We start from the raw sequence: 21,022 nt of genomic DNA, 5'->3' as shown, positions 1-21,022 counted from the left end.
ATATAAATATTTATAAGAGATTGTAAATTTAGGATATTTCGAAACCCTAAATTAATTTAGGGGTTTCAATCTTTGAAATCCCTAAATTAATTTAGGGTTTTGGATTGGAGCCCTAAATTAATTTAGGGTTCCAATCCGAATTAATTAGACACAAATAATATCATGATTCAATGATTCACACACATTACATAATGCAAACAAAAACAAACGGACGAGAGTCATTCAAAGTTCAAATCACATGCACAATCTAAGCTCTACAACACACAATTCACAAAATCTTATCCTCCATCTCCGATAAATCTCATCCTTCCTCCAATCTCCATTAAATATATAAATCACAAAAAAATTAAATTTTGAATTTAGGGTTTCTTACCTTTAGACCTTCGGTGCGAGTCGTGCGACGGCGACGGTGATGGGGATGGGGACGGGGATGGGGACAACGATGCAGAGAGAGGGACGGGGTGCGAGAACTCAGAGAGAGAGAGACTGAGAGCGAGGGAGAAGTGAGAATGAAGAAAGTTCGGGAATCGAGAGAAGGGGGGCCAGGGGGAGGGTTGGTTTTGATATTTTTAAACCTAGTCGTTTCATGCCTGGGTTTTTTTTTTTTTAATATATATATATATATAAATATATATATAAATACAGGCGAGGTGAGGTGGGGCGGGGCGAGGTAGGGGCAGGGGTCACCCCAATGCCGCCCCCGCCCCCGGAGGTTGGCCCAGATGCGAGCGGGTGGCCCCGCCCCCCGCATTTGTCGGACTGGGTGATCCGCCCCACCTCACGGGGCTGGGGCAGGGCCCACCCCTAATATGTACAATATCAGAGTCAAATTAAGAGTCGGAGTCGGAGTCGGATTTAGAGTTAGAGTCGGAGGGCAAAGGGAGTCTGAGTACAAAGTTGGAGTCAAAGTCGGTCCAGCGACACCTCCAACTTCGACTGAAAATTAGAAAAGAAATCCAACTCCGACTCCATTTTGTCGGAGTCGGAACGGAGCCAGATTAGAAGTCCGATTTTTGGATTTTTGCTCAACCCTACTTTGAAGCACAAAAGGAAGTGACATTCAGAGCACTGGGCAGAAATCACATTGCGTGAGCATCCGCAGGGACCATCGCAATGCTTTGTTTTAATTAAACAGTCGGATTCCCCTTGTCCGTACCAGTTCTAAGTCGACTATTCGATGCCCAGGAAAGACCGCCGTCCCCTGGCCGGCACGCGGTGACCTGCTCTCGCCGCGGGAGCAGCTCGAGTAGTCCACCGACAGTCGACGGGTTCAGGACTGGGACCCCCGTGCCCCATTATTAGCCCCACTTAAATTATCATTTTCACTATTTTTATCTTTGTTATGCCTCATTTGTTTTCACAACTCTTTTCAACTTATCTCATCTTTTCATTACAACTTTCTCAAATTCTCACACAAAATAAAATAAATAATTTAACTTTTTCAAATCTCAAAACAAAAATAATATTAAAAAAAATATATTATAACAATATTTTATTCAACTTTTAACTTTAATTTCAACTCAACTCATCTCATCTCATCTGTGAAAACAAACAAGGAATCCCTCAAAACTATTTTACCATTTATAATCAACTTCTAAGCTATTAATTTTGCCAATCGCTTCCTAAACTGCCTACCTAAAATCTAAATTACCCATAACAATTTTTAAAATGATAATATTATAACAATATTAAATTAAAAAGAAGAAAAAAGTAAACCAAAAGAAAAATAAATATATGATTTTCATTTTTTATTTATTTTATTTGTTGAATTTTTAACTTTTCAGTGAAGGCTATATTTTTTGTTTACTTTTTAACTGGGGAGATGTATGTTACAATTTTCTTTTGTTTTTATTTTTCCTCTTAGCTTAGAGGCGATTGTCAAAATTGATAAATTAGGATGATTGCTCAATAATGAGCTTGAGATCGAGACATGCATATATGTTACCGAAGTGGTTATATTAACAAGGAACCAGTATTATATTTGCAGTGAGTACGTAAGCACCGCGTATTTATTTTGAAAATTGAGTAAATATGAGACTCTATATGAAAAAAAATAAATTTTTAATAGTAGATCTCATTCTTTTTTAAAATGGATGCACGGTACTTATACAATCCATGACTATATCTAGTATTATTCCGTTAATTACGTACTACTAAGACTAATTGTATAAGGGAGCCTCAATCAATGCTTGTCATTTGTACGTCGAGGTTCAGGAATTGGTCCCAGATGACCACTTGTAGCTGGGAGCCTCAATGATCTATGACTGCGTTCAGAGTTTCGGTTTTATTTTCTACCTGTCTAGGCGCTGAAGGAGCCGATGCATGCGGAGGAAGAGCAGCTCATGTAGCTGGATTCCAGGAAGATGCATGACTATTGGAACATGCATGGGGGTTGACTTGACTCAGCTTTTAAAATATGTTCATGCTGATACAACCATATATGCACTACATACTACAGACACGGGGTAGTACAAAAGGAAAGTGATTGCCTAAGTACCAAACTCCAAGAGTACTAGGACGGTAAATGAATAAGTCTGTTTGATAGCCCGGCCACTTGAACTCGACTCATGAGAAAAAGAAACTCGCCTGTGAAAGTAGATGTCTACTGGATTAGTGAATGACATATACTAGACTTGACTAAGGCTCGTTAAGGCACACTCGATTCGTTAGTTCAATTCAATTAAAACTCGTTCTACATCAATAAATATATAGGCTGGTTGTAAAAAAAAATCAACAAATCGATGAACCAAACCGAACCCACCAAAACCAAATCGGTTGAGTCTAGTTCTGAACTAGTATGATCCAGTACCGGTTTCTATTTAGAAAAACCGGTTGAAAATCAATCTGGTTCCTATTTTGGTTTTTAGAACACCGGTTCAATTCAAACCAGACCGGTACATATATATTATTTTAATTTTGTAAATTATATATAAAATAAATTTTGTATGATTCTTATATTATATACAATTATATATATTATATGCTAAATTGCTAATTAATATAACATGAAATTTTAAAATCTTATTATTCATGTCTATTAATATTATAATCTAAAATTAATCTAAAAAATCTTAATATAATATTTGATTATAAAATAACATAAATTAATCTAATAATTTTTAATATAACATTTAAATTTTGATATAATATATAAATTTTAATTTTATAACATAAAATTAATATAATATTAATATAACATAAAATAAAGGATATGGGTCAATCACATGCTAAATTTTTGTTGGAGTATAATTTTGTTTATCCGTAAAACCGAACTGGACCCAAAATGAAAAAGATTGGAAGTTCTAGTTTTAATAGTGAATCGGTCCGGTATCGGTTCTTAAATTTTCAAAACTGATATATATCGGCTCGATTCTTAAAAATGTCCAAAACCAGACCAAATCGAACTGCTTACACACCTATTAAAATGTATATATATATATATATGTGTGTGTGTATACATTAGTAAATAATATAAGTATAGAACCTTTTATGATTAAATATATAGTCTGTAACCTAATTATTATGCCTAGTCACTTATGCCTACATATTGAATATGCTTCATAGCTATATGTTATTTAGTTAAGTACTTAAGTTAACAAATTATGGTAACTATTTTATAATTTTGTTAGTTGGTAGGATTTAATAATTTCATATGCTAGAATGTAGAAACCATATATGAAGTGTTGATATATACTATTATATTATGTGTATCGTATTAGTAATTTATGTAGACATAAATTATATAATTATAGTGGGTAAATATCAACTAGTTATATATTAATTATTTATAAATTTTCACAATTCTCTAACTCAATAGGAGGTCTACTTGTTAATTGTAAAAAATCTCATTAAATTTAGAATCTTTTTGCAGATTGTTTAATTTCATAATTATTAAATTTTATTAAAAAAATAAACAACTCGAGCTAAGCCGAGTCGGCTCGAGCTCATTTCTGGGTCAAGCTCAGCTTAAGCTCAAGCTAGGAACTCAGCTCACTGAGTCGAGCTTCAACAACGATTAGATAAAAGTCTTGAACTCAAGCTCGAGTTTTTTGAACTAGCCGAGCTCAACAATTCAAAGACTGGCTCGGCTCGACTTGACTCAATTACAACTCTACAAAGGACTCGAGGCTCCAAAAGGAACAAACACTATCGAGGGACTACTGGACCAAGTAGTCGGGGAGCTAATATTGAGAATAGACCTAGCCATATTGGCTTGGGATGGCTAGAAATCAATCCCACCTAGAGTGGATGTTGTCATCTTAGCATGGAGTGATTGAAGGGTGGATCTGGCTACCCTAAAACAGGTCGATTTTGAGGCCCCCTCTATTCATTTTTTAAAAAATTATTATTTTTTATTTGTATGACTCTAGATTTAGTTTAGTGTGGGCAAATATATATATATTTATTTATTTCGATGTAAGAAAACTAACAATTTAGCTTTTGACCACCCTTGACTATCAACATAGCAACGTCGCGAGAGAAAGTGGGTTGCTTCTTAGCACACTATGAGAGATCATGTGGTGTAGTGTGAGAAAATATGTTGAAGCCAAACTAGTGTGCCCAAAAATGATAATTGGTTGGTGCATGTATGTATTGATTGAGGGTGTTGACAATTTTAGCAAGCTCGAGTCTGGTTATGACCAAATACTAATTAAGAGCACCAACAAGTGAATGAACGTGGGAGCTATTGTTATATTTATATTGTAGATTGTGATATTAAATATGTGAATTTATTCAATATGAGTTATTATTTATTTTTCGTGAACCACTACTACAATAAGATGTATTGATTCAGTGATAAGGGTGTGTTATTTCAAAAGAAAATAAATTCCTTGACTACACCTTGATGATTTAATTTTAACAAAGCATGTGATAGCCCAAGGGGTGCACTGCCCATTTGGAGAGGCGCATGGTCCATTCGAATTGGTGACACAAGGCTGCACGCAAGCTTATATATGCTTCAAAATTGATAAATCTAAAAATGTGTCACAAGTGTGTTTTAAACTAGTAGCCTCAATTGGGAAAGAGAGGTGTCCAACCACTTGATCAGGCATGTCCCTTATTCTCTAAGTGAAATATTATGATCTTTAAATTAGTAACTGCTATTTAAAAGTTACAAGTTAAGAATTATGATATTTCACATGATGTCACTTCATTCTCTATAAATAGAAGATGAGACCCACGAATTTAAACATTCAATTCTCCCATATTTTCAGTCTCATACACAATTTTGCAGAGAAATTCTAAAAGAAAATTTTCAGAATTGCTATCTGCATTTTGTGATTTTGTTATATTCTAGAGGTGAATTGCTTATAACCCGGTAACAAACTCTTTTGAGTAGATGAAATTATCACCTTAAAGATATATAATGTTCTATATGCCTCAAAGTCGTATTTATTTTTCATATCCTCTCAAATTTCTTCAACATCTAAAAAAAGAGAGATAAGAGCCCTCACTAGCTAGATAGTCTTTGAACAATGACCATTGGGGTGGCACCATAAATATGGAGCAACATGATGTAAATTTTCTACGTCATTTGTCATGTACGTGTGAATGTGTGATATCTCTTGATTATCATGAAGCAAGCTGGAAGAGATCAGGGCATTTATATATGAGTAATGCTAGATACAAGTCATAAATAGACAAATCTCATACAAGCCTTTCGTAAAACAATGAGTCCCACAAATAAATAATAGTTTTTTTACATTTTTTTAAGGTGGGGTCTACTTTTTTACAAATGTTTGTATGGAACTTGTCTATTTGGAGCTTCTACAAATCATTTCTCTTTATATATATATGTTCAAATTTAACACATTTTAAATATGTTCAAACTTAGCATACTTATAATACTTATATGTAGAAGATATTAACAAACTGATTCAATCTTTCAAAAGCTAATTAATGGTAATACATTTGAATGTTAATTAATGGGAATATATATATATATATATATATATTTATTTATATGCACCCTCAAGGAAAAAATGAAGGAATTTTTGGGGTTGGGAAAAAGCATCGCAGTAAGTAATACTTACACATTTTATGATCATATTGTTCCAATGTTGGAGGAATTTTGCTAATCTTTTGGTTCGATTTCTAAGAGCCGTGATCATTGACGAAAATATATCTATACTGACATATATATTTGAACACAATTCAAGGACGTTGTTTGATTATACAAAATCAAACTATTTCATCTCATATAATTATTATAATTTTCTCAAATTTTCATACAAAATATAATAAGCAATTCAATTTTTTCAGATCTCAAAATAAAAATAATATGAAAAAATTATATTATAACAACATTTTATTCAATTTTTAACAAAACATCTCATTTCATCTGAACTGCATAATCAAACGAAACAAACTTAATTGATAGATCTTGTTCGAATCTTCTAAACGGTACGTACGTAGTAATACATCCTCGCCTTTCAATCGTAGTACATTTGATTTGAACATGCATATAATATTGAACTTCCATAAAAAAAAATTATGTTTACCAATTCTCTTTAATTTTACGACGTTCCTCAGGGAGCTAGTCTGAACCACTTATATAAACAGACTTCTTTCGAACGTTAATGGACGTAGTACATTGAAATGGTTATATATAGTTAATTTTTTTTGTTTTTTTTAAGGGTTATATATATATATATATAGTTAATTGTTCAATCGAACATATTTATGAATTATAAAAATAATCATTATAAAAAATTATTTATTTATTATCAGTTATTTTTTATTAAAACGAATTTATTTTGATTATAAATAATATTTATTTTATTATAAATAATTCATGATGAATATTCATTTTTCTTACAGGAAATTATGCATGCATGCCGATTATCTTTAGGTAATTTACATTGAAAATGTAAAGGTTAATGGTAGAGCATTATTTCCGAGTCTGCCCAGTTCCTTTTTCCTTCTCTCTCTAGAAAAAACCCTCTTCCTTCTCTCTAAACCCTAAAGCTCCAGTTTGAATCGAAAGGAGGTGGGAGCTCTGGCTCCTCCCCCCTCTTTTCTCCTTCCCCTCCCCCTTTTCGTCTGTCCAGTTTTATTTCTGTGTAGTGTTTTTTATTTTGTTTTGTTTTTCAGGCCGAATAAGGGAGGATTGTCGTTCGGGTCTTTGCAGCCATCTACTTCCTACACGCGCCCCACCGGGATGAAGCCCAGCCGCCGATCTTCAAGTCCACCAAATACGGCGTTCATCGGAGTGGAGCGTAACCCGCACGCGAGGGACGAAGTTCCGGATCTCGTTGACGCGTGCTCATCACGCGCCACCGCGGAGCCCTATGCCAATGCCACGCTCGGCTTCTCTGGCCTCCTTGACTCCGGGGCTTCCACGAGTGACTGGCGGTTTTCCTTCCAGAGTGACTAGCACCCTGCACGCGCCACTGCCGTCGCATCGTGCACTGTTCATTCGATTTGGTTCTCTGTTTTTGTTCTGTTCCAGTATTGTGTAGTGTCTGTTTTTGTGTTTTTGTGTTCTTTTGTTGACCCAAGTGAGGTGTTGTGCCTTTGGATCGTACGCAATCTGGGGCAAGAGCTATTCGAGAGTGGGGGGCGATGTTATGGCCAGTGATATCGTACGACCAGTGTTCGCACGTAGGTGCTACCTGCGTAGTGAAGGTTGTTGTGTCTGTGCGTGAGCTGGATGCGCGTGCCATCAGGGCTCAAGAAGCCGATGCTTGTGGTGGGCGTGTCGTCCGGGTCACACCGAGGCATGTGGCTTTGTAGTTTAGTTTATTGGATTTAGTATCTATAGCAGTGTCTCGTACTTCTCCTCCCTAGGAGGATAGAGGGGCCTTCTAGTTCTGTTTACAGAACGCTTTCTCTGTTTAGAGAGAGTTTATTGAGAAGTTAAGACAATGTCCGCTACAAAAGAATTTATGTGTGGAGAAGGCTCAAAACTTAAGCATAGTTGGCTTATAGTTTGAATTTGTCCATATATTAAGTCATTTTTGTAACTTCATTTTCATTAATGAAATGAGACTATTGCCATAAAAAAAAAAAAGAAAAAATGGTAGAGCATTGAACTTTAATGGTGATATGACGTTTGAATGTTTATCCAACAATTTCAGCGCAAACAAAAAGTCAGTCACAAAAAGTAAATTTCAAACGTTTTATCATATCACTTGAAAATTTAAAAAAAAAAAAAAACTTATTAATTTTTTCAAGACTAGTATTTTTAAGAAAAGAATTGTTATAGACATATGGAAATTATATAAAATAAATTTATAAATTAATTTGATTTTATAGAATTCGTTAAATTTATTTTATAATAAAATTAATTTTACAATCTAATATACCACATCAAGCCACATCAGTCTATAAATTTATTTTTATATAATTATTTTGTAATTAAAATATTTTCCTTCTAAAAAATGTCACAAACAGGTAATTTCGTAAAGATTCTTTTCCATCATAAAATCTAACAAGAAAAATAGGAATTTGGTAGCGACTAATTAAATATCCCACATAGGATCCCAAATACTAAAAGCGATGGTCAATGGTGGCCAAATGATCCAAAGGTGATTGGGTGGATTGAGATAGCTTACGTATATAAGAAAATTTGAACAAAATAAAGAAGACATCTAATTAAAAATAATGCTATATGCAGTCGTTATTAGGCCATAACACACTGCAGCAGTACCATCCATGACTAACAAGAATGTGTGTAAACGTATAAATATATGTAAACATACTGTAGTTGAAATCATTGAGGAAAACCGAGGATATTGCAGGAAACTTTCTGGGCACTTCATTTTAGCAAAATTACACAAATACCTACTAGTGTGTTGTGTGTTTCAACAGTCGTAGAGTGTATAAATATTACACAATTATTTAAAAAAAATAAAATTTATTATTAAAATTAATTTTTTTCAAAAAGATTGCTCGACATTTATGTATTTCATGATTATAAATATTATTTCCCTTTAATTAAATAGCTCGGCATTAAAATATACATCCGTAAACAATTTTGAGGAATAAATCTTTTAGAACATTCTCGTTAGTTTGGTCAAATGAAAAAATTATCTAAAATTTAGATAACTTGTATAAAAAAACTCTACATTGAATTGGTCATCTTCAAAATAATTTTCATTTTTACTACAGTCATTGGCCAAATATAGAGAACCATAATTGGTTCTCTAAATATTAAAATACTAATTTCTCACTCCAAACAAACAAATTAAATTAATTAGAATATAATTAACATTTAACATTTAGAATATAATTATTATTAACATTTCATAATAATTTTTTAATATTAATTTAAGTAGAATATAATTATTATTAACATTTAATAATACTTTTTTAATATTAATTTAATTAAAATATAATTATTATTAACATTTAATAAAACTTTTTTGATATTAATTTAATTAAAATATAATTATTATTAACATTTAATAAAACTTTTTTGATATTAATTTAATTAAAATATAATTATTATTATTAACATTTAATAATACTTTTTTTACTATTAATTTAACTAGAATATAATTATTATTAACATTTAATAAAACTTTTTTTAATATTAATTTAATTAGAATATAATTATTATTAACATTTAATAATAATTTTTTTAATATTAATTTAACTAGAATATAATTATTATTAACATTTAATTGGTAGAACTATAAAATGTGATAAAAATAAATTTAATTAATTAATTATTAAAATAATAATATTTTAGTATTATATAGAATGTGAATGGCTAATCCAATATAGAGATTGAATTTAAATGGAATATGCAAATGTAAAAAAGTGTGATATTGGCTAAATTTTAAAAATGTATTTACCCAAGCCAATGAGAATGCTCTTAGAAGCTATATACTTATTTACAGTTCCAACTCCTTGGGGAGTTGGGAAGTAAATAAGCAGTTCCAACTATTTTGGGGGAGTTAGGTAGCTATGATAAAAGGTCTCCTAACCATTTTAGGAGTAGTGCACGAGTAGGGCGGGCCAAAATAATTTGTACTCCCCAAACTATATATTCTATAATATCTAAATTTCATGCTCTCAAATTGTTCTTAGAATGCATTATAGTTTTTGTTTTTTAAGAGAAATTGTCATCATTCAATAATCAAATAAATTTACATCCATGACCGCATATATTTTAGCATGTTCTCATATCAAACATGACATCATCAACCAAAATAATACATTTGGAGCTCTACTAGTACACTATTTTCTTTTGTGACTGGTCTGGTCTTCACTATTGCTGATATTCTCTACAAACAAATGTCCAAAAGACAATATTTTCTGCCTAAATAGATACTCAACATCACCATTCATAGAAAGAAATGAATCAACCTCTACAGAAAAACGTCCTAGAGATGAACTCTTTTTTATATTTTAATTAATAATAAGAAATCATGATAGACAAGGTAGATGAATGGAGGAGAATGAGGAGGAAGCCGAGACCTCCTCCCCTTCCGACGAAAATTAAATCTGAAACTCTTGATTTTTTTACGAGAGAGAGGGGGAAGGAGGCACTTCATTCATTATGGTTTATAAATATTCACTCCAAATATGAATTACATAAACAAATAAATGTATGTATATACATATAAGTAGGGGTATGCAAATTCATTATAAACAATATTCTCATTGGTTGGACAATGAACATAGCTTTATTTTGTAATTTATCCATATTATAATTTATTCATTAAGCTTTAAAATTAATATAAATTTAAATAATTAACTTATTATCGATCTAAATATAGTACCATTGATCTAAATAGACTATATATGTTATAACCAACTCAAGAAAACTCTAGTTAAGTAACTAATTTTGGTGATTTTTTCAAACACTTAAATATAACCATTGAAAAGCTCTCTTTGTCTGATGATCTCTCCCCCACCAAAAAAAATTAGGAGCAGAGAAAACACAGGAGACAAAAGTGGCTAGGTGTGAGGTCTGTGTTCTTCAACCCTTTTTCTCTCTCCCCTACTCTCTTTTTACATTTTTCTTTCCATATTTTAAGCAATTGTTTCTACTTTTCTAATTTACTAGAAAAGCTCTGAATTTCGATATAGGAAACTTCAAAAATGGCCAAAACTACTGAGGTTGATGGAAAGCAAGAGCAAAAGCCATCTCAGAATGTTGAAAGCGAAGATGTCATAGTGGCAAAGGTGGAAGGTGTAGAACAAAATGGGGAACCAAAGGAAGATAATGTGCAAAAAATGGAGGAAGTGATTGATAATGGAAAGAATGTACATGAACTAACAGAAAAGAAAGTGGAGGAGAAGGAAAGCAAAGCTGAAAGAAAGGATATGTCATCATCTCCTGTAGCTGAGAAGAATACCTCGCCTAGGGAAGAAAGCAACTTCCTCTCTCACTTGAAAGTGCATGAAAAAAAGGCATTTGCAAAACTCAAAATGAAGATTGATGAAGTTATCAAGGGAAAGCTATGGATCCATGAGAATAAAAATAATGTCGATGAAACAGTGGAGAAGAAGAAGAAAGATGAAGCTGAAAGAAGTGATGTTAATTCACAGCCACCTCTTACAGTTGAGAGGAGTTCTTCATATTCGGATATGAGCAACTTTCCTTCAGATTGGAAAGAGTATGAGAAGAAGGCATTGGCTGAGCTGAGAGCAAAGGTTGAAGAATCAATCAATGGCAATCATTTGTTCAAGGGGAAGAAAGAGCAAATGGATTTGCAAGAGAATGCAAAATCATTGAAGAAAGTGAGAAAAGAGATCAGGGAGAAAAAAGAAGAAAAGAGTGAAGAAAATGAAAAGTTGGTACTTGAAGGGATAGAAGAAGAAAACGCTGACAAGAATGGTGCCAAAGAGAGCAAAGAGTCCAAGCAAGATAAGACCCATTTGCCTATTGAGGAAGAAAATCTTAATGTCGATAAGGATATTGCGCTTTGGGAGATACCATTATTGCCTAGTAAAGGAGATAATGCCACTGATATAATACTACTGAAGTTCTTGAAGGCTAGAGAATTCAAGGTCAATGATGCTTTTGAAATGTTAAGGAATACCCTTCAATGGAGGAAAGAAAATAATATTGATTCGATATTGAAAGAAAGCATTGATAGTACTGAACTTGACATGATGTGCTACATGAATGGCTTGGACCGCCAAGGCCACCCAGTATGCTACAATAACTTCGGGTTGCTTGGAGACAATGAGATGTATAACAAGATGCTAGGGACTGAGGAGAAGCATGAAAAGTTCTTGAGGTGGAGGGTTCAGTTGATGGAGAAGGGGATTCAAAAACTTGATTTCAAGCCTGGTGGTGTGTCTTCATTGCTCCAAATCAGTAATCTTAGGAACACTTCAGGCCCCTCAAAGAAGGAGCTTTGGTGTTCTATAAAGCAAGTGGTTGGGCTTCTCCAAGATAACTATCCAGAATTTGTTGAAAAAAATGTAATATTTTCTTTACACTTTATAGTTTTTTATCTTCATGGTGCATGGTTTTACTCATGTTTAGGCCTCATTTGTTTTCACAACTCATTTTAACTCATCTCATCTCATCTCATCTCATCTAATCATTACAACTTTCTCAAATTCTCACAAAATAAAATAAACAATTCAACTTTTTCAAATCTCAAAACAAAAATAATATTAAAAAAATATATTCTAACAATATTTTATTCAATTTTTAATTTTAATCTCATCTCATCTCATCTGCAAAAATAAACGAGGCTAAATTATATCTTTTTAAAAAAAACATGGTTGTGACAAACCTACCGCGATAATTAATTTGCTTGCTTCTTCAAAATTATTTTCATCATAAAAGTCGGTTTTCCCTCTTTTACTTTTCATAAATTGATGATTTGCATGGTGAATACTGTGTTTTCTTCAGGCCATATAAAAATCTGCTCAAGCCATTGTTCTCTCACATTCAAAACTAGGATTTTGCTCAAACACTTTCGTTTCATGATGTATACATGATCATGTTACAAATTATATAGGATTAAACTATAGATATAAAGAACATACATCGAATTTTCACAACTTTTTTTCCATAGATTTCAAACCTGCATGGGTTTTACTTCCAAATTTCCAATGTAACCACTTAGATTTTGCTTCAAATTAATCTGCATTTTTAGATTTCTCTTCACAATAACCGAAGGCTAACCACATGTCTTTGTTTCAGATATTCATCAATGTCCCTTTCTGGTTTTATGCCTTCACTGCTCTCCTATCACCTTTCCTAACCCAACAAACTAGGAGTAAATTTGTCTTTGCACGCCCTTCCAAGGTTACAGAAACTTTGCTCAAGTAAGAAATATTTCCAATTTTCTCCTTACTAGACTGCATATCTGGATGGGTCTATCTGATATTATGGAAACTAAGTAAAAGCCTCACTAATGCAGGTACATCCCTGCCGAGGAAATTCCTGTCCATTGTGGTGGCCTTAAGCAGGAAAATGATTCTGAGTTCTCCATTGAAGATGCTGTAATGGAAGTTGTTGTCAAGGCAGGATCAACAGAAACTATTAATATCCCAGTGTCAGAGGTACACACAGCTAGATTTTCTATATTCAAGTGGACATTATTTTTTAAGTAACTGGTAAAGTTCTTAAAATCTTAATATTCTTATTATTAGAGCCGGTTTGGATTGAGAGATGAGGTGAGATCACTACTATTCACTATTATTCACATATTTCAACTCACAAATCTCACTATTATTCACAAACCATTTCAATTCATCTCATCTCATTTCTGAATCCAAACGGGGCCTTAATCTTCTTAATCTATTGTGTCTCATGTGGTAAGTTGGGCAAAGCATCAAATGAAAAATAGCTTGTTAAGTGGTGATCTTTAGAGGACTCTTAAAACTTGTATAGTGAATGGTGTTCAATTCTATTAAATGCATGTTTCTGTTCTTTTTCATATTAACAGGCAGGAACTACTTTAATCTGGGAACTTTCTGTCACGGGTTGGGAAGTGAACTACAAGGAGGAATTTGAACCAAGTCATGAGGGATCGTACAGCATTATTGTTCAAAGGGAAAGGAAAATGGGTGTGCAGGAGGGTCCAGTTCGTAATTCTTTCAAGAACAAAGAACCTGGAAAAGTTATGCTCATAGTTCAGAATTTATCGTTCAAGAAAAAGCGTATTCTTTATCGACACAAGATCAAGAAGATCAGCTCCTCTACTTAAACTACGTACAGATATATAACATGACTTGCTGATCAAGCTAAACCTCTTTAAAAATACTACTTTTCTATGTTTGATATGTTGTTAAATAACAATAAGAATTTCTACCTTCCATTGAGTTAGAAAACTCTAGCTAGGTAGAGATTCCAAGGGCAATATCGCATGGCTATGATAAGGGCTAGAGCAATAAATTTGTTCACAATGTATTAGCAACTAATTAAGATCCATGAATATTGAGTATTATTTATGTTTGAAGCAGGATAAGGTGACTTTCATCATGTAGGTCTATATAAAGTAGACTCTAGAGTGACAAAAGGGAGGCTCTTTCTCTGTACTTCTCCATCAATCTTATAAAATCATTAACATACATAACTCATGATCATGAGTAAGAGGTCTACGAGCTTTTAGACTTTGATTGGTTTCTGATCAGTTTGTGTTTTACTCAAAGAAAGTTGAAACTTTGAAGGCATGATGCTCGATTTTATGTTGTTTGTGAATCACAATATTGTATTAACTCATACATATTGCTTGTCAAAAGTCGATTCTGATCTATGTATCCAAATGATAGGTTGATTGGTATATTCTGTTTTGAAAATTATAAGGGAATTCACCAAATGAATGAAAGATTGAAGTAAACATAAAAGAAAGATTTTAGGTACTTTACAAGATCTGAAAATTTGGCCAAGCGAATTAAGTTCTCTAGTATTATTGTTCAAAACTCAACTGACATGTTAGGTGTTTATCTAAGAGTGATTAAGAATAATTTCAAGAGGAATTAGAATGACAAGTTAAGATCTCGTTTGTATTCAAAACTCACCTCAACTCATTTCAACTCATCTCATTATTACAACTTTCCTAAATTCCCACACAAAATATAATAAACAATTCAACTTTTTCAGATCTTAAAATAATTTTTTCAAATTCTCATACAAAATATAATAAATAATTTAACTTTTATTCTACTATTCACAAATCATCTCAACTCATCTCTGAATCCAAACTACTCCAGACTAAGATCACATTTGGAATTTGGACTGAACTGAGATCAATTCAGTTCAGTCTAATTTTAAGCTGAGTCTAACATCTAAACACCCAACTATCAAATCACTAAACTCATCTAAACTTAAAACCTCTTTACATACGGGACCCACAACCTTTTCCAACATAACACATTTTTACACGCAGGACCCACAACCTTTTTTCAACTTCCCATAAATATATCTAAATTCATCTTAACATCTAAATACATCTAAACTCATCTTAGGTGGGTCTCACAAAACTTATTCCTCCATCTCAACTCACTACTATTCATAAAGAATTCAACTCATTTCAATTCAGCTCAATATCCAAACAGGGCCTAAATCATCCATATAACTTGCTATCTAAGACATTTTGAATGCATTCAAGAGTTCTAAACAAATATATATAACATGTTTTTAAATCCTTTTAATTCAACTCAATTAATGACTTGATAAGGTTTTGTTATTAGGAATCTATCAAATATGTATTGTTGAAATCTCATAAATCGGGTTCTTTTTTCTGTACAACACATTTAAGTCCAAAATATATGACTTTTTTTTTTTTTGTGTGACAAATTTATTACCATTAAATGATCATTTATTGTATGATTATTTATTATTTAATGGTGATGAATATGCCACATACTACTTAGTATGATAAAAAATAGGATTAGAATATAGTGTATAACATTATTCAGATATAATTCGACTCAATTACAATTTTGGACCATCTTTCATTTAAGCATTCTCAGCCAAAACAAGAGGCTAATGAAACAAGAGCTGCTTCATTAGCCTCTTGTTTAATATGTCGAACTTCCCAATTACGCATGAAAGAAGGAAATAGTGATCCTCTTAATATCTTCAATCTGCGTAGAGGAAGGGTTGAGAAGCCGAAGATCAGTACTTTGTATCAAGAGATGAAAGGTTTTGTGAATGCATTACTTGAACTTTTATATAGGTAATAGACTGTTTAATCCGAACACAACAGAGAAAGACTGCTAATAGAATTGCCATTGTTTTTACAGTAGAAGCATCTGAAATAAATCCTCTTACAGCTCTCATCCGCCAACTCCCACCTGCATCCCAGTTTATATTTTGAAACGCCATTAATGGGGCATTCCCACTTCAGTATTAGAGTGTTATCGCCTTAATACTCTCATACTCAGTCGTGCAATAGAGACTTGTACTCCCAGCTTTGAGTTTCCTTTGCCTAGTTGACAAGCCAATTAGTGGGATGGCTGAAAGTCTAGTCTCTTCAGGAGTTTCTTCCATTTCCTCAGCAACCAACACTTGATGTAGATCTGCTATATATAACTTGCATGCAAGACTCTTTTGCCGCACTTCTTTTTTTCACCTAGCTTCCTCGAGCGTTGATTCCGAGCATCTTTTGCAGTTTTTGACAATGGTATGCATATAGGACAAGAGGAGCTGACTCTCAATGATTTTCCTATAAAACAAATTCAATCTTGTTGGAAGAGCATCTAGACAAGATTTCTGGAGTGTCTGTAGCATTTGGATTTTTTAGTCATTAGATTCAAGATCAAAGTTCACTCTTTTTGCTTCCCAATCAAGGGTCTCTCTAAGCTAGAGCACTTAGCTCTCTTTGCAAGCGGTGAGCACTCCAAACTGAGAACTTCCATTCCCTATACACCACCAAATCAATTTGTCTGCATTACCACAGAGGCTTACTAAAATTCTGCATATTTCTTCAACTTCTGATCAGATTGTTAAAATGTTCTTTAGCAAAGGACCATTCCACCATTTTGTACGTATCTTTATCAATAAACCTGCTACACAAACATGATTTTCACTCAATATCTAAACTAGAGATTGAATTTGACACCCGCCTCGAAATCATCCCATCCTTCCAAACATTTTATAATTTGTCCATTACTAAGTCTCCATATCAATCCCTCATTTAGTAGAAGCTAGCTCGCTATGATGTTTCTCTAAACATAGCAAGGTTTATCCTTCAATTCTGCCTTCAAGAAGTCACCGTGTGAAAAGTATTTGAGTTTCAAAAGTCTTGCAAAGAGCTGGGGTTTTGCAGGATTCTCCACCCTTGCAGAGAGCTAGGATTCGCCACCCTAATCTGCCTCGTTTGGTTTTAGAGATAAGTTGAGATGAGTTGAATAAAATATTATTAGAATATTATTTTTAATATTATTATTATTTTAAAATTTGAAAAAGTTGAATTGTTTATTCTATTTTATGTGAGAATTTGAAAAAATTATAATAATGAGATGATATGAGTTGATGTTAGTTTCGAATCTAGGCCTAATAGATTTGTTTTTCCCCATTGGAGTCTAGTGCACCCAATGAATTTTGGTTTCATTTCCTTTCAAACATGAAAAGCCCAAAAATTTCTCACAAGTCTTGAGTTGATCCCTACTATTTCTACAATGTTATATCCTGTACCTTTTTTGTATTGTTTCTACTCAAGAAAATAAAGGTTTTCTCCTTATAAAGCTTCTGCCTGGATGCCTTTTCATAAATTTCTATTATCCTTAGCAATCTATAACATTCAAAAAAATTTACTTTGGAAAAAAAGAAAAAAAGATTATTGTCCACAAAGAATATATAACTAATTTGTAATAGCTTTCTCGCTATGGGAATATTTGAAAAAGAACCAAATCTTTTCGTATTGTCGACGAGGAACTTAAAAGTTTGACACATATTATGAAAATGAGTAATGCTACGTACAGTCGTAGAATATGCAAACGTCGTGTAATCGTTTTAAAAAAAAAGTGAAGTTCACTGTTAAAAAATTAATTTCTTTTCATGTGGATCTTATATTTATTTATTTTTTTCAAAACGACTGCACGGAGCTTGCACACTCACAACTGCAAGTATAATTTCTCTATAAAAATATACGAAGAGAGAGGATTAGATTGTCTTAAATCTCTAGAGGGTAAGTTCCTTTCTTTTGGTTTTCCACATTTATCATAATTGAATAGGAGTTTGTAGTGTCATAATTTATTATTAGTCCAGTTCATCTTCTTTCTATCAAACCCCATCATATGCCCTCATTGATGTTCAAATTTCAATGTCATGTAATCTGATTTCCTATCATTTGATTATGAGTCCATATTTGGACCGGACGTGGTGTGGAGCTGGGCTTCACACCACCAAATGGGTGATTGGCACCTCATCCTCTCCATTAATTAACAGAAAATATATACCACACTTTTTAAGTGTTTTCATCTAGACGCCTAATTTGGGTTAGGTACGCCTTCTAAATAAATTGGGTAAAACTTTTCAATTAGAATTAATTTCGTTGGGATATAGAAATATTTTTAATTATTTTTATCTTATTTTATTTTATCATTATAATTTTTTTAAATTTTCATATGAAATATAATAAATAATTTAATTTTTTTCAAATTATAAAATAATAATAATATTAAAAAATAATATTCTAAACTCATTTCATCTCATCTCATCTCACTATCTAAACTAATCATATTCCATGTTATTTATCTATCGAGTAATGCCCATCATTATCTTCATTTTCATCATCATCTCATCATCTCATGATATAATATTAGATGATTAGTTTACAAGTGAAATATAATAAATAGTATCCAATTATCTAATGACACATTATGAAATGATGGAAAGATGATAAAAAAGAAAATGATGAATAGATTTGTTGATATCTATCTTATTAGAGGCATTACGGTACTCGTGATTTTTTATAGAAATATTCTACCCATCTGCATACTTCCCCACATACGGCACACGAAATATGATGTGGCTTTTCCCCCTTTTTATTTTTTATTTTTTGAATTCCAGTTAAACGTGCGTTTAGCTACAAAATATCCAAAATCTAATTTCGAATTCCCCCCCTCCCTCCCCGCGTTCTTCCTCCCCCTCCCTGAATCTCGAGATGACCTCCCTTCATAAATCCCTCTCTCAAGACTCTTGACTACCACGACGGCAACTCGAACCCCCGAGCTAGGTGTAGGATGGAGCGCCCAAAGTCACAACGGACTAATCTCGACGTCGAGAGAGAGAGAGAGCTTCCTGCCGATATTCTCTACAAAGGCGAGTAACACTCATTTTTTCAATTTTTTCAAATGCCGTGTAAAGTACAAGTGATTATAATCTCATTATTATGGTGATTGTAATCTGGGCTATGGAAATATGTAGGCATATAGATTGATAACGTCATTTTGAGAAATGAATAGCATGTATTTGTAAAAAATACTCAAAGAAAACATTTGCTCATTTTGTGATGTGGTGAGGAAAATGATGCGAATGGCATGCTTCATATTAGTTTGCACTCATTTTGTTTTTTCCCAAGCCATACCTAGTCTGCATCATGCTTCATATCATGATGCGAATGGCGTAGGTGGTGTTTCATCTTTCTCTTTGTCCATCTCGCTATTTCAACTGAAGACACAGAAATTAAATTGTTACCCAACTAAAAAAAAAAAGATAAAGAACATGGTTACCCAACTCAAACTAATATTCTACATACGGCTCTATTCATTCAATTTTGGATTTGAATCCAAAACAAACAAAAAATAGTTCTCACTTTTATACAACGCATTAAAAATATAGTTCCCACTCTTATACAACGCATAAAAAAAAATTACCCTGCACTAACACCCCAAGTCCCAAGTTTTCAAACAAACTGGGAAATGAAACATATCAAATATATAGACAAAAGAGTAAAAAAATTAATGTAATGAACTTACAATAGCCAATTCCAATGCTTACCTTTTACATGATGATTATATAGCCAAGTCACAATTCATAAAATTCAATAGGATGTGGACAAAAAATAAAAGCAAAGAAAAATCTAAACTTTATCTATTGTGATTTTCAGTAGTTTTAAGAAAAACCCTAACCATAATCCAAACTTTCCATATTAAACTGAAATAACCACCTGAGCATAGAAAAATCATAATGTTATTATAGCCTCATTTAAAGATTTTTCGAAAGAGAAGAAAATTTAACAATAAAGTCCCAGAAAATAATTAGTTGCTAATTAGAAAACTAACTACAATGTTCTCTGCTACTTTAAGCCCAAATAAAGTTAAAAAAGGCTTTACAAGATTCTCATAAAAAACCATAACATGAGCAAAGAAAATCACCGAAAACTTTACCTACTTCATTTGAAAAGTTTATCTTTAAAGTCAAAGAAAAACACATGAGCAAAGAAAATAAAGCTGTGAACTTGCTTAAATATTTTGGCTCTCAGAGATTATAAAACAGAGCACAAAAACCTTCAGGAGAAGATTCACCAGCAGACAGCGGTGGCTTCGGAGGTCCTAGATAGTGCCGGACGTAAAGTGGCCACTGTGATGGTAGATGTGAATAGGCCGCTGGTAGAGGAAGAATGCGGGGGGAGGAGGAACGCGCGACATGCGGGGCGGGGGGAAGAACGCCGGGGGATTCGAAAATTAATATTTTTTGTTTTCTCTATATCAAAACGCCCGTTTAATTAGAATTAACAAAAAAAAAAAAAGCGCCACGTCAGAATTCGTGTGCCGTATGTGAGGAGATAGACAGATGAGCATTGCTATTCATAAGCCCATACACCACACACCATAATTTTTTTTTATTTTTTTAAAGTTTTTTTTGGTTTTATTATTCTTAAAATAATTAAATTATTCTACTCATAATTCATATACCACATATTTAATAAGAGAATAAAATTAAAGAAATCATAAAAAAGATGGTGTATGGTGTATGAGGCTTAGAAATAGAATTTTTTTAGACAGATATATAGACAACCTCTTTTTTATGAGGAATTATTGGCATCAGTCAGTAGCCGTAGCACACCTGCGTAGTGTTTTTTTTTTTTTTTTTTAACACTCAATACAATGGAGTGTATTGCGACTGTAGCACATAGTAGGCTGCAATTTG

General features: G+C 32.8%; 1 protein-coding gene across 1 annotated transcript; it reads left to right on the top strand.

The window, feature by feature from the left end:
- The first annotated feature begins 10,988 nt into the window (after positions 1-10,988).
- On the top strand, positions 10,989-14,595 carry LOC109020775 (patellin-4-like). The gene is made up of 4 exons (XM_019003297.2): positions 10,989-12,387; positions 13,121-13,245; positions 13,341-13,482; positions 13,869-14,595. Exons 1-4 carry the CDS (start codon positions 11,056-11,058, stop codon positions 14,127-14,129), a joined length of 1,860 nt encoding a protein of 619 aa, XP_018858842.1. The 5' UTR covers positions 10,989-11,055; the 3' UTR covers positions 14,130-14,595.
- Positions 14,596-21,022: the final 6,427 nt, after the last annotated feature.

Source organism: Juglans regia, chromosome 2, assembly GCF_001411555.2.
Source record: "Juglans regia cultivar Chandler chromosome 2, Walnut 2.0, whole genome shotgun sequence".
Classification (NCBI taxonomy): domain Eukaryota; kingdom Viridiplantae; phylum Streptophyta; class Magnoliopsida; order Fagales; family Juglandaceae; genus Juglans; species Juglans regia.
Note: the sequence above shows the minus strand (reverse complement) of the source record. Positions and strands in the feature narration are given on the sequence as shown.